The 12,699-nt window shown below is 35.3% G+C and overlaps 2 protein-coding genes across 2 annotated transcripts; both read left to right on the plus strand.

The window, feature by feature from the left end:
- Positions 1 to 633: 633 nt before the first annotated feature.
- On the plus strand, positions 634 to 1,299 carry LOC137391261 (uncharacterized). Its single transcript, XM_068077680.1, has one exon. It carries the CDS (start codon positions 634 to 636, stop codon positions 1,297 to 1,299), a length of 666 nt encoding a protein of 221 aa, XP_067933781.1.
- Positions 1,300 to 3,360: 2,061 nt separating this feature from the next.
- On the plus strand, positions 3,361 to 12,681 carry LOC137386034 (COP9 signalosome complex subunit 3-like). The gene is made up of 12 exons (XM_068072686.1): positions 3,361 to 3,486; positions 3,590 to 3,722; positions 3,947 to 4,098; positions 4,408 to 4,550; positions 5,234 to 5,311; positions 5,408 to 5,515; positions 9,064 to 9,204; positions 10,502 to 10,603; positions 11,192 to 11,263; positions 11,938 to 12,024; positions 12,246 to 12,359; positions 12,520 to 12,681. The coding sequence occupies exons 1-12, from the start codon at positions 3,429 to 3,431 to the stop codon at positions 12,679 to 12,681; spliced, it is 1,350 nt and encodes a 449-aa protein (XP_067928787.1). The 5' UTR covers positions 3,361 to 3,428.
- The last annotated feature ends 18 nt before the right edge of the window (positions 12,682 to 12,699 follow it).

Consider the following 12,699-nt stretch of genomic DNA (forward strand, 5'->3'; position numbering starts at 1 on the left):
CTGCAAACGGCTACTAATGAAAGTCTGGAACTCTATCAAATGGATGTTAAGGGGGCATATCTTAATGCACCCATAGACAAAGAGATTTATCTTGAGCAACCACAAGGCTATGAGGGAAAAACACAAGATGGCACAAAACTCAGCTGTCATCTGAAAAAATCTATCTGCGGCCTGAAACAAAGTGGGCGTAACTGGTATCAGACTCTGACAGAACTCCTGACATCAAATGGATTCGCTCCAAACTTAAGTGACCCATGTATCTATACAAAAGCTGATCTCAGAAGCCAAATTCTGATCCTGTTCTGGGTCGACGGCATCATCATCATCACGAGCAACAAACCAACAATGATTGACTATGCAAAGAAGCTTCTGATCAAGAGATTTCACATGGATGACCGAGGGAGACTCAAATGGTTCCTCGGCATTGACTTTTCATTTGATGAGAAGGGACATTACCACATGAGCCAAGAAAGGTACACAACCGAGATATTGCGCAAGTTTAAAATGGAAAACTGCAAACTGGCAGCAACACCCGCTGAGAAGGGAATCTAGCTACTATCTAACAATAACACAGAAACTGACGACACGAAGAATTTTCACTCTAGAGAAGCCATAGGCGGTCTTTTATACCTCATGACGGCCACTCAACCAGATATCTGTTGGACAGTTTCCAAGTTATCCCAATATCTGAACAACCCAAGGAAACCTCAACTCGAGGCACTGAAACGCTTGTTTCAATATATCCAAGCAACCAAACACTACAAACTGACATTTACACAAAGTCATGGAAATTTAACTGGCTATTGTGACTCAGAGTGGGCTGGAGACGAAGAGTCCCGAAGATCGACCACTGGATATATGTTCACACTCGGCAGTGCTCCTATTAGTAAGAGAACCAGGAAACAATCGACTGTCGCACTATCATCGTGTGAGGCTGAATACATTGCTCTTGCTGAAGCTGTGAAGGAGATGATTTATCAACATGAATTCTGCATATTGCTAGGACATTCTATTGCTCAACCACCAAAAACACTCATTTACTGTGACAATCAAGGTGCTATAGCACTCCGAACAAAACGTTCAGGTCAGATGAACCACACAAAGCATATAGATGTACGATATCATTTCATCCGCGAGCGTCACGATGCTGAATATCAGTACATACCAAGTAGCGATAACTTAGCCGACATCCTGACGAAGCCATTGGGGAAGATACAACACCAGCACCTGACAGAACATTGGCATAAACATTGCGGAGGCGTGTTGAGAAACAATGCATTATGCCTCAGTGAACACTAATCGACTAATTGTTTATTTCATGTCATGATCTGATTGGTCAATTATCTTTTCTCTCGTATTATCTTCCAACGATCTCGTGTATTCATATATGCCGTTTCACGTTTTATGTTCTCAAAATAAAGTAAAGAACCATGACAAATTTATCAAGTGGGCTCTTTCCAAATAGAAAATAATAGTCATTCACCAGCAATTCCACACTCTGGTGCCAGTCAGTGACCTACCATTGATTCATGGCTACATCAACATTACAGAGTTTGGTCTGCATGGCATTAGGCCTACTAAATGCTTTAAACACTTGTAGCTTATTGCAATACATTGCTGTCTGATAGACATGCTATAAAAACCTTGGCATTTAATGAGCCTTGTGAGGCTGTGGCAAAAGGCTAGAAACACAAACTATATCTAAACAAAAACATAAATGAGTGAAAACAAACCTTAGTCAAAACATTGAGTTAAAAAATTTCAACCAAATCATGTTGATGGTACCTCTAATAGTACAACCATCTTCTGTTTTATAGTTAGCGTAAATATTTTACAGATTAAAACAATATCATCATAACCACAAAAAGTAACCCAAAAAAAGCAACACATTATTCATTGGAATTATTTCCCCGGAAGTTGGTGACATTCTATTAGTTGTGGGCTGGGGTGTAGAGCATCAATGAATTAAAATTTGCTACAATACTCTGAGCTCTTACAGTTTTTTTGTAAAAATAATTTTTGACACGGTTTTAATAATTGTTAGCTCAATTTTGAGATTTTACTTCAGTCTTTATACAAATAAGTTTTTTCATGTATTATTTTATTTAGGTCAGTCTTTCAATAAGTCGAGGTCTTCTCTTTTATCATTGACAGTGTTTTATCATAGTTAGTTTTGCTTACTCCAGTAACAGCTTACAGTGGATCTACTATGTAAACAATTTCTTAGGCTGTGCAAATATAATTGTGTTGTTAAAAGAAAAGTTGGTATCATTGCTTTTTGTTACACTATTTTGTTGGCAGGTTCTTCTACTTGACACATTTTTATTTGTATATCAAATGACAACGAACTATTAAAGACATTTTGCACAGCTACTGGCTCTGACTATACTAATGTGGCATCTAGCTACCAGTTTTGAATAGGATTATTGCATAATGAGCTTTATTTTATGAAGTGAAGTTTTAACAGCACAGTATTATCTGAATTGGATTGCTCTGTAATTGAAGTTTTCTAAAATTCATTGGTTGCTGACTATATAGTATATTGGATTACGTTGTGTTCATTCTCTCCAGTTTAATTTGCCGCAAGCAGTCATTGAAGAAAGATAATTGCCCACTACTATCTTTAAATACTATATCAAAGTGAATTAGGTTATTTTTCATTCAGATGTAAACACTTGTATCTTGACACACGTTACATATTTGCTTTTTATCTGATTAAAATTATATATTTATCGTCCATCTTTCTCTCGAGATAATAGTTTTTTTTGCATAAAATTTATTTCCTAGTCATTAGGTGGTCATTCATATGCTTGTTCATTACATTTTGGCTTCGTTTCTATATACAAGTTCTTTAATTAGCACACATTTTACTCAGCGTAGTATCTGTTACCATATTTCATTTCACAAGATGACTTAAGTGGTGAATGTACATGATGAATGTACATGATGAATGTACATGATGAATGTACATGATGCATATAGTTCATCGTAAGTAACAGTTGGAGTCAAAATGAGAGTAAGCTATGAGTCCAAAATACTCATTTTTCATTATAGTATCCTTGCAATGTTAGGCAAGATACCGCCTTGAGTGCATGACTGATATTGGGAATAAATTTATGTATGGATGATTTAAGCATATTTGGATTGCCTCTGTTGGTGTGGTATGTGCTTTAAGATACATTTAAAGGTGTTTTATACTGCTGTTTGTGTAATACAGGTGTGAGGAATTTCTCTATCGGTATAGAACATGTGTTAGAAATATATCTATTGTTGCAAGACAAAAGTTGAGAATATCTCTATTAGTAAAAGGCAGGTGTTGAGAATATTTTGGTGGCAATAACTTTAACTGAGGATTGGTTTTAAGATTTTTGTGTTGTATTATTTTGCTGTTTATTTCTGGTGTTGACAGACTTTCTATTTCTTCGGATATGGCTGGAGTCGCTGAGAAATTTGTGAACAGTGTGAGAGAGTTCTCCGTCACACCTTGTGAGTTCTTTTAGAGCAGGTTTATTAGTGTTGTTCATAGATCAGTTTCTTCAACCATCAGACTCATTTTCTTTTACATTTGATTGCGTTGCGTGCTTTTCAGCAAACATAGCCGCCTTGAGCAACTTCATAACAAAGAGTTACGATGTGCTGATCAAGTGTCCTTTGGCTCACCTAGACAATGCTCTGGAGACATTGCTCCCGGACCAGCATGCTGTGGGAATCCTTACAATTCTGTAAGCGCTTTGCATTCCGCTATATTATTTACCCCATTCCATTGTTAGGCCTTATGAGGTATTTTGCACATCGCCCAACTCATACTGCATCTTCAGATGTGCGTCATTTTTTCTGTCATCTTTTCTGTCATCTTTTTAGGCTGTAAGACTTTCTGTTTACCATGTGCTCGCGATTTGATGTTATTCTTTGGTTCATCATTGTATTACATACACACTGCTTTTAGTTTAGTGAAATACCATCAGCTGATGGCTGGTAGCCCTGCAGAAAGGAGATGTGTGTCGATGGAAGAAGCCGAGTTGAACAAGCTTATTACTCAAACGGATATATTCGTAGAGACATGCAATATAGAACATGTTCGCTACGTGCTTGACATTTGTAAGTTGGTTACATTTTGACTTAAATTCATTAGATTCAATACAATATTTACATGGTACATGTTTTATTGGCATTAAAACCATGGTTGACCGTATAAACCTGTAATCTGCATCAGGTGCTCGCGGAGGACCAAGTTTATTTAAACGTGAATTTAAAATGCTTTGCAAGATTTATTTAACATGAACATGGCCAGCGTTTGTCCTTAGCGCTTTATAGAAGTGCTTATAGATAGGTACTACTATCAGGTAGGTCTAATCTTCTTACTGGAAGCAGCGGCTGATTGGTAACTCTATTTTTGTTTTTACATAGTTAATGAAATGGTGCACCATTGCGCCGAGTTATTGATAGAACGGCAAACAGGAGCTAGGGCTATTCCCATAGTCACTCGGGCTATAACGAGAATTAGAGAAGGTGAATCTCAACTAACAGCATTGCATTCTGACCTCTGCCATGTAAGTATTTCTTTACTTTTAAACTTTAAAGCAATTAGTTATCTTTTGAGGCCTGATATTGCTGTCAATCATATGTCTCCATACTTGAGAGATTAGCCTTTCTTCGATCCTTAGATATGTGACAATATAGAAATCTCTGAAGATTTAATCCTTTGAAAAAAGCTTCTCCTCTGATGTTCATTCTTTGAAGATTAAGTTTCACTAAGGAACTTTTGGGTAATAAAAATGATATTTTCATAGGTTTTAACTATTGTGAGTGATGTCTAATTTTTATCTAATTTGTATTTAAGATGGTATGTTGTATTTTCTACTTTAGTTCATCGTGCTAGTTTGCCGTAATAAACAATTACAACATAGTTTTGTTTAAAACCAAGGACTGTACCCTAAAACTGATTTCTATTAAGGCTTCGAATATGAAGTTGCTAGCATTGTCAATTGATAGCGATGAGCTATCTGACAGAACAGGATGGCAGTTGCATAAAATGTGCCAAAATTTTATTAGTTTGTGAACTCGGATGGCTTCGACATGGCAATTAAGTCGAATTCATTTAATTTGTCTGTCTACGAAGGCATGGAAACATAGTATGCCTTTCTGTCTTCACACAGACATCTAAGAAACACTTTTGTAGAATTTGTTCTACATGTTTACTGTCTCATGTTCACCATGCGCTGTGTTTTTCCAGCTCTGCCTCTGCACAAAGACATTCAAACCTGCCCTTCCTTTTCTGGATGTAGATATCACGGACATACAGAGGAAGGGGGTAAGTGGGAATAAATGGGAGATCAGATATGTCTATTTGTTATTTGTATCTTTGTTATGCTTGATGTTGCTCAACTCAATGCTATGTCTCTCGCAGAATCTCGGAAGATTCGACAGTAAACATTTTCTGCTCTACTACTACTATGGAGGAATGATATATGCAGCCCTAAAGAACTTTAAACGAGCAGCCTTCTTCTTTGAAATAGTGAGTGCTCTCAGTGTTATTATTACTAGTAGTGTCTTTAGAGTCCGTGAGTGACAGTTGGAAAACAGCCAACCACCTGTTCTATCTGTTCTATTTAACCTTGGTAAAGATGAACTTGCTCAGCTTTTAGTAGACTTTATCAAAACGTATCGGTATTCTTCTATCATTTGTGATTGTTCTTGGTGTTTGATGTGATTGGACTGTCAGGGTGTTTTAAGATTAAAATCTACAAAACTTGATAACGCTTAGAAGAAAAGTGTATTTAGTATATCTACGTATATAAACCTTTTTATATTATGTACTAGCTGTGCCTCCGGCATTATCAGGGTATTAAAATCAGCTTATAAACAATGAGAAGTGATGAGAGTTGCCTACCACCTGCTATTAGCCTAGCACATTGCCTATAAAAAATCGTATTAAAAATCAGAGTATAAACAATGAGAAGTAATGAGAGTTGCCTGCGACTTGTTATTAGCCTGGCATATTGCCAATGGAAAATTTCAGTAAGCTTGCTAATAAGCGCTAGGCTTCTAATGACGGTACGCCATGACGTTGCGTCAGCGTAGTCCAGCTACAGCTATTCTAAGACAGACTTTCACATTTATATATATAGATAGAATATATATTTAAAGCACATCAATTGCATAAGTACTGTTCCAGCTTATTCAGGTTCTTCAATATCCTGCTTTCAAATGAGCCATTGTTTGACATGGTGAGACAGACATTGGTTGGTGTTTATAGGATTTCCCCAGAGCTCTACCGCAGAAATGTTCAATGGTATAGGCTCGAAAATTGTGACGTCACAATTTTCGAGCCTATACCATTGAACAATTACGATTCTATTACGATTCATAGCTCTTACTATGAACTTTTTACACCCTTTTCTCGATTTCACACATTAATTGAAACTCTATTAACTTTTATGAAACACAATGCTTTTTCGTCCTCGCCATACTAGGGCTAATTTGTTTTCCAAAAAATGATATCAACAATAATTTCTCTCCGAAACTCAATGTTGGTGATTATATCTCAGTTCAGCATCATCCGTTATGGTAAAAACAAGTTTGAACACAGATAAGTGATAAAAATTTTGGTTAACAGTTCACTAAAATGCATACTAAAACTTCCTTCAAGTATGTTTGTAGTAAGCTAAATTCATATAAGTTAGATTCAGTGTTTATGTTACACGTATGTCTTGAATAAAAGAACTCTGCATGTAGTACATTGTAATGTTACATTTTCTTGCAGATCATAACCACAAAATGCACTAAAGTTATTATAGGTTACTATACTTACTAAGGTTAGCATATTGTTTGGTTATTATTTTTTAATAATGATGATTTTTACCAGGCAGCGATTGCATTAGATAATTACTACGGGTTTCTAAACCACTCTATACGTCTATACGATATTTTTGTCTTATGATGCCAACACTGAAATGAACTTAAATCATATAACCTTATACAAAATCATTTTTCATTGTAATCGTAGTAAAACAGACTATATTTAGTCATTACTTACTAATGATTTTACATTTAAACACCTTTACAGTTTTATTTTTGCTCCTAATTTATTTCAACAAAACACTTCTTTCATGATGTGAAATTTAAAAGTTATAGTTGTTTAAAAAAGTTTGAAAACCTTTAAAGTGTTTTTTTTTCTTAATTCATTTGAACTGCACAAAAACACTATTCTTGTGATATGAAGTTTAAAAGTTAGAATGTTAAAATGTTGTATATATGTTAAATAAAAATAAATTTTCTGCTCAAAACTTTTTATTGCCCGAACAACGTCATGCATTTATCTAGTATATATATGTACATATGAATTTTACCTACCAATATCAAATCTTGACATATGATCACCTTGAATTTTTTCTATATCAGTTACTCATATATATTGCTTTTAAATAAAATAATAATTTAAATATAATAATTATTGTAGTATGACAATTGTAATGTACTATTATAGTGAATACTAACAGTTCCTTTAGTATTCACTATTGAGTATTCTACTTAACACCACTTATCTAAAACCATATGTTTATATCTATATTTTTATTGGGGTATTGTTGCAAAAAGTGTTTGTTAAAGGAGGGTGTGATAGTGGCAAAGTCTAGGCATTTCACGAAAATGATTGTGGCAGACAATTTCACTTTAAGCAAAAGTAATTTCTTTATGAAACAATTTATAAGTGTTCGACACGCCTCCACACGAGCTGTAATGCTGGTCAATAGCAAGTGTGAAATTTGTATAGCTATATTGCGAACTTCTTATGTCTTAAAAAGGCCTCATTTTTGCAAGAGGCTTTTGAAGAACTTCGTTTAAGATAAACAATATTTGTTTAAAAAACAAATTTTATCATGAAAATATTTTAACTTATTTTTTTTGTCATGCATTGCTAAAGAATTGCAGTCTACTGCTGCCTGATGTCTATTTGTACAAGCAGCAGTGTTTCACTTGAGGGTCAGCGAAGCTTAATTTAAGTTTAAATCTTGCTTTATTTTATCAAATTTATTTAAATGCAAAAAAATGTTAATTCATGCTAATTCTTCCATTTTTAGCCACACTACAATATGAAAGTAGCCCAATTTTTGCAAAAAAAGCATGTAAGTCATCATGGATTCAGCAATTAAAATGCATAGTCTTCAAATTGTAATAGTCAATCACAGAAATGGTTGACTATTGAAGGCAAGCTTATACAGTCAAACATGGATAACTCGTCCACGGATAGCTCGAACACATGGTTAATTCGAACGGTTTCTTTGGTCCGTTCCCACGTAATGATAAATTGCTATAGATAACTCGAACTCAACACTGTTAATTCGAACTGTTTTTTTGCCCAACGGCTACCAAAACGGTTGTTATCGCTTTAGAAAATCACTTTATTCAAAGCCATAGAGGTAAACCTCATCTTTTCGTAATTCATAAGCGTTGTTATTACCTCCATCGGCAAAATATTTTTGTCAACGACTTTTCTAAAGGTTTGGTCAAATTTGATTTATACTGCTATACGATGAATAGCACGGGCTTGCCGGGTCACGCGCGCAAGGATTTTCGCCACGCACACACAAAACAAAAACAGCATGTTGTTTTGTATGTGCGTGGCGAAAATCCTTGAGTGCGTGACCCGGCTAGCCCGTGACGAATAGTTTTCCGACGTTGATTCCGTATTGAATCAACGTCGGAATGTTTAAAACGTTTTAAAAATGGTTGTAATTAAACGTATACGTTGTCTTAGCTAAAAAAAACTATTCATCGTTTGACCTAAACACAGAATACGTATGTACATTCAATAAGTATCCATTCAAAAAGCGTGAGTGATACATAATGTACCGTAAAACCTCGTAAAACTTTTAATTGAACTGCCTCGGAGTGTTGCTCTTTTTACTGTATGATATTGTTAAAATTATTGTGCCACATCTCCTCTAACAATTTGTCTGCAGTAGTCTTAATCCAGTTGTCAGCGTTACCTTTCTTAGATGCGCTATCCTTATATGAATTGTAAAAATTACCTCTTTGAACAGCTGGTAGTGAAATCTTGTACAGGCAGTTTCTACACCGTGCTCTGCAGTCAGCGCTATCATGGTCGAGTCGTATAAGAAGTATGTCCTTGTGCACCTTTTGGCTAAGAGGATTAAACCAGCTCCACTCAAGTTTGCTCCAGCCATGTTCACAAGGCAGATCAAGGTAAGAGTGGTTGATTGTCTCTTGTATGCATTACTTGTGAATAAGTGAATTTTGTTTTACAGATACTTGCTTAATGTCTAAATCCATCCTAGCTCTGCATACTCGTTCTTTTGTAATTCTCGTACTGCATAAGTTAAAATGTGTTTAAAACCAGTCTATTTATGCAGCCTACTGTTTAGGTTTTTTCCTCAAATTTTTGTTATTTCTCACCTTTAGGATATTTTGAGAATACTAATATATGTTAGGAACACAGAGTTAATAGCAAGCACCCTATTTGAACTTACGTGTACATGTATGTGTGGTCAACAACATACATGTAAATTATCCAGCAATAATGGACTGTTGCTGTCATCTACTTGAGAGTTATCTGTTCACATTAGTTTACATCTCAAGCTAAGCATAACTCCAACTAAGTATGGTTACCATATCGATTGACATGTCCATCAACAACCTGTATCAAGCTAAAGTATACATTATTAGCAGTGGCAGGTTTTAGAGCGGGTTCTCTAAGATCTACAGAGATGCAGAATAAAACGTAAGGTAGGGGTGTAAGACTGGAGTGGGATGTAAATGACAGTCAAATCACACACTTTCCTAGGCTAGTTTTTCCATAAACTTGTGTCTCTTTAATTTTGGCTGTGCAGCCTCATTATAATGAAAAGTTATTTTCAGTAAAAGCAAACCCATCAATTATTTATTAATTGTATAATATAATAATATAATATAGTTGTGTGTAATGATACGAGTCTTATGCTGGTATAAGTATGGTTGTTCAAAATGTGGTACAAAAGCTGTTTTACTTTTATTTAAACTATATTTCAAGAGATTAGAGGCATTTTGTATTATACACATAATTCAATATTGCTTGTTTATTCAAATGAAGAAAATTGCTGCTCTATTTACAAAGTGCACAATAATAAATATAATAAGTAGCTTGATGTCACGCTACTTTCTTTTCGCAATTCCAGTTGTAATGACAATGATTATTTATCTACATGGTTGCAATCGGGCGAGTAATAGAAATATGGGTGTTCCAAAATAACTGCCAAAAATGAAATACAGTATCAAAGTTTAGATCACTAAGCTTAGCGTTCTTACAGAATCTGGTTTTAGTTCAGCAACGAATTGTCATTGTGTACCTCAGCCAGTCAGCCTTATTTATGCGTGTCTAGTCGTTGGTGATTTTGCCATGTTTTTCATAGCTTCTTTAGTATTTATTCATATAGAAAAAGGATGGGTCAAAAGACACTCGCACTATTATGATAATCCGCTACTGATTAGTCACCAAATATTGTAGAACACAGGGATGATCTACGATGAGTTGGCCTCAGCGTACGCTTCCTCTATACAATCCAACCTGCAGGCCGTAGTTGATAAGCACAAGGATAGGTATGAACAGGTAAGGAATTGTAAAGTTCTCTGATATTTATTTAGTTTTGCAGGTTTGAATAATAGTCAGGAAAAGAGTGAAACTTGATTGTTTTCATGAAATTTGTTTACTGTCAACTTTGGCTTATGCTCACAGCAATCATGAGCTTGAAGGGTTAGAAGTGGAGATGCTCACTTCATGGTTTCAGTTTTAAGTCATGAGGACTGAAGCACTAGTCTGATCTCTGTAACAGATAATTAAAGACTACATAGATAAATGCCTGTCAGCTCAAGTATAGAGCAGTAGATCTACAAAAATTCGCTTTGTTATCGTCTAGTATAAAATACATCACTTACCTGAATTTTCATGTTTTAGTCACCCCTTTTTTCCAGCAAACTATATAATATATAGCAGGAGTATATTATACTCCTGCAGCAGTCGCTTGTGTAGATAGACTTGTTATCTTTTGATCATCAAATGATTTCTAGAATAACTGGTAGTTTTTGTGACCACATTCTATGCACTCTCTCTAGTAGATGTTTACAGAGCGCTGCTTAGATACAAGCACAATCATTGCAGCAGTTGTACTGATATAATGTGAAGCTTCATTTGTTGCAGGATGGTAACTATGGCCTAGTAAAACAGTGCATTAGATCCTTATACAAGAAAAATATACAAAAGCTGACTAGGGTAAGTGTACCATATTAACCTCATGGATAGTTCGTATTAGGCGCTTAGTTCTTATGGCTGCCATATATACTGTATGTGGTGACCTCAAATCAGTCTTACTGTGTGGTAGAACAGAGCATGCAATCTGTCTTGTAATTAGCATGCTGCCAGTACAATTTGTAAAAAGCAATCCCTTGCTGACACTAACAAAATTGTATTAGTTTTTTTTAATGATTATTACTTCATCGATATAGGTTTCTCATTTAATTTTTCCTTCATTTATAATTTCTTTTTATTGAGTTTTATATAATTCCTACATTGCAATGCTAGCTGTAATGGCTTGAAATTTATCAGTTGAGCTTTCAAAAATTGAACAAATTAATATTTATTCGAATTTCTTCCAACATAAAAAGCTAACATCTGGACAGATTAGAGATGAATTTGTCCATCGAGGCATGTCTACCCATAGCATTGAATAGAATCATATCTAGTGCCTCAGCTCACACATGCTTTTAGGTTTCAGTGGTTTAATAGGCTATTTGTCGCTTTAGTTTCTCAAGCAGATTTACATAACTTCTGTGATACATTCTCAGTGAAGTATTTCGCATAGCAATGCAGCAACTAAATTTTTTCATTTCATGAATAAATCTTCGAATATCATTCATAAGCTTGTATATAATATATCTTTCTTGCAGACATTTCTAACATTATCGTTCAATGACGTGGCCAACAGAGTTCATTTAGCCAGTAGCTCAGAGGCTGAAAGATACTTACTGGAGATGGTATGTGTTGTCCTATTGCATGCAGGTTATTCTTGCTCATCGCTCAACAGTCATTCTGGACAATAATTTAGCATATAATAACCATAATAACATTAGCAATAATTTAGACACAAAATACCATGTGTTTGGTGAACATTGTACAACCGTCTGTAATATGGAGTGAATAACCTAGCCATAACATAAACTAGATGAGATGTTGATTTGTTGACTGTCTGGTCCAGATTGAGGATGAAGAAATATATGCAACAATGAACCAAAAGGATGGAATGGTGGAATTCCATGATTACCCCGAAAAATACAACAACCCAGCCATGCTGGCATTTCTACAGCAACAGGTAATTTACATGGTGACATTCGCATATAATCTGCATGAAGTCTATTACACTAGCGTGTATATTTTCATTAAATATGAGCCCATTATGTATGGTTGATGTTTAACATTAGTAGCTGGTCAGCAGACTGATACATTTAAAGTTCAATAAAACATGTTTGTAGGAGAGGCAGTGCATGCTGTTGAACAGCAAACTGTCCGAGTGTGAGCAGATCATCACTGTTACTCCTGACTATGTCGGTAAAGTGGCATCATACAGCAGAGACGATGATGGACCGAAGCCAGGCCCCTCTAACCTGTTTCTTGGTCAAACACAGGACGACTAAATAGCTCAGAATTACCTT

Source organism: Watersipora subatra, chromosome 1 (assembly GCF_963576615.1).
Source record: "Watersipora subatra chromosome 1, tzWatSuba1.1, whole genome shotgun sequence".
In the NCBI taxonomy this organism is placed as follows: domain Eukaryota; kingdom Metazoa; phylum Bryozoa; class Gymnolaemata; order Cheilostomatida; family Watersiporidae; genus Watersipora; species Watersipora subatra.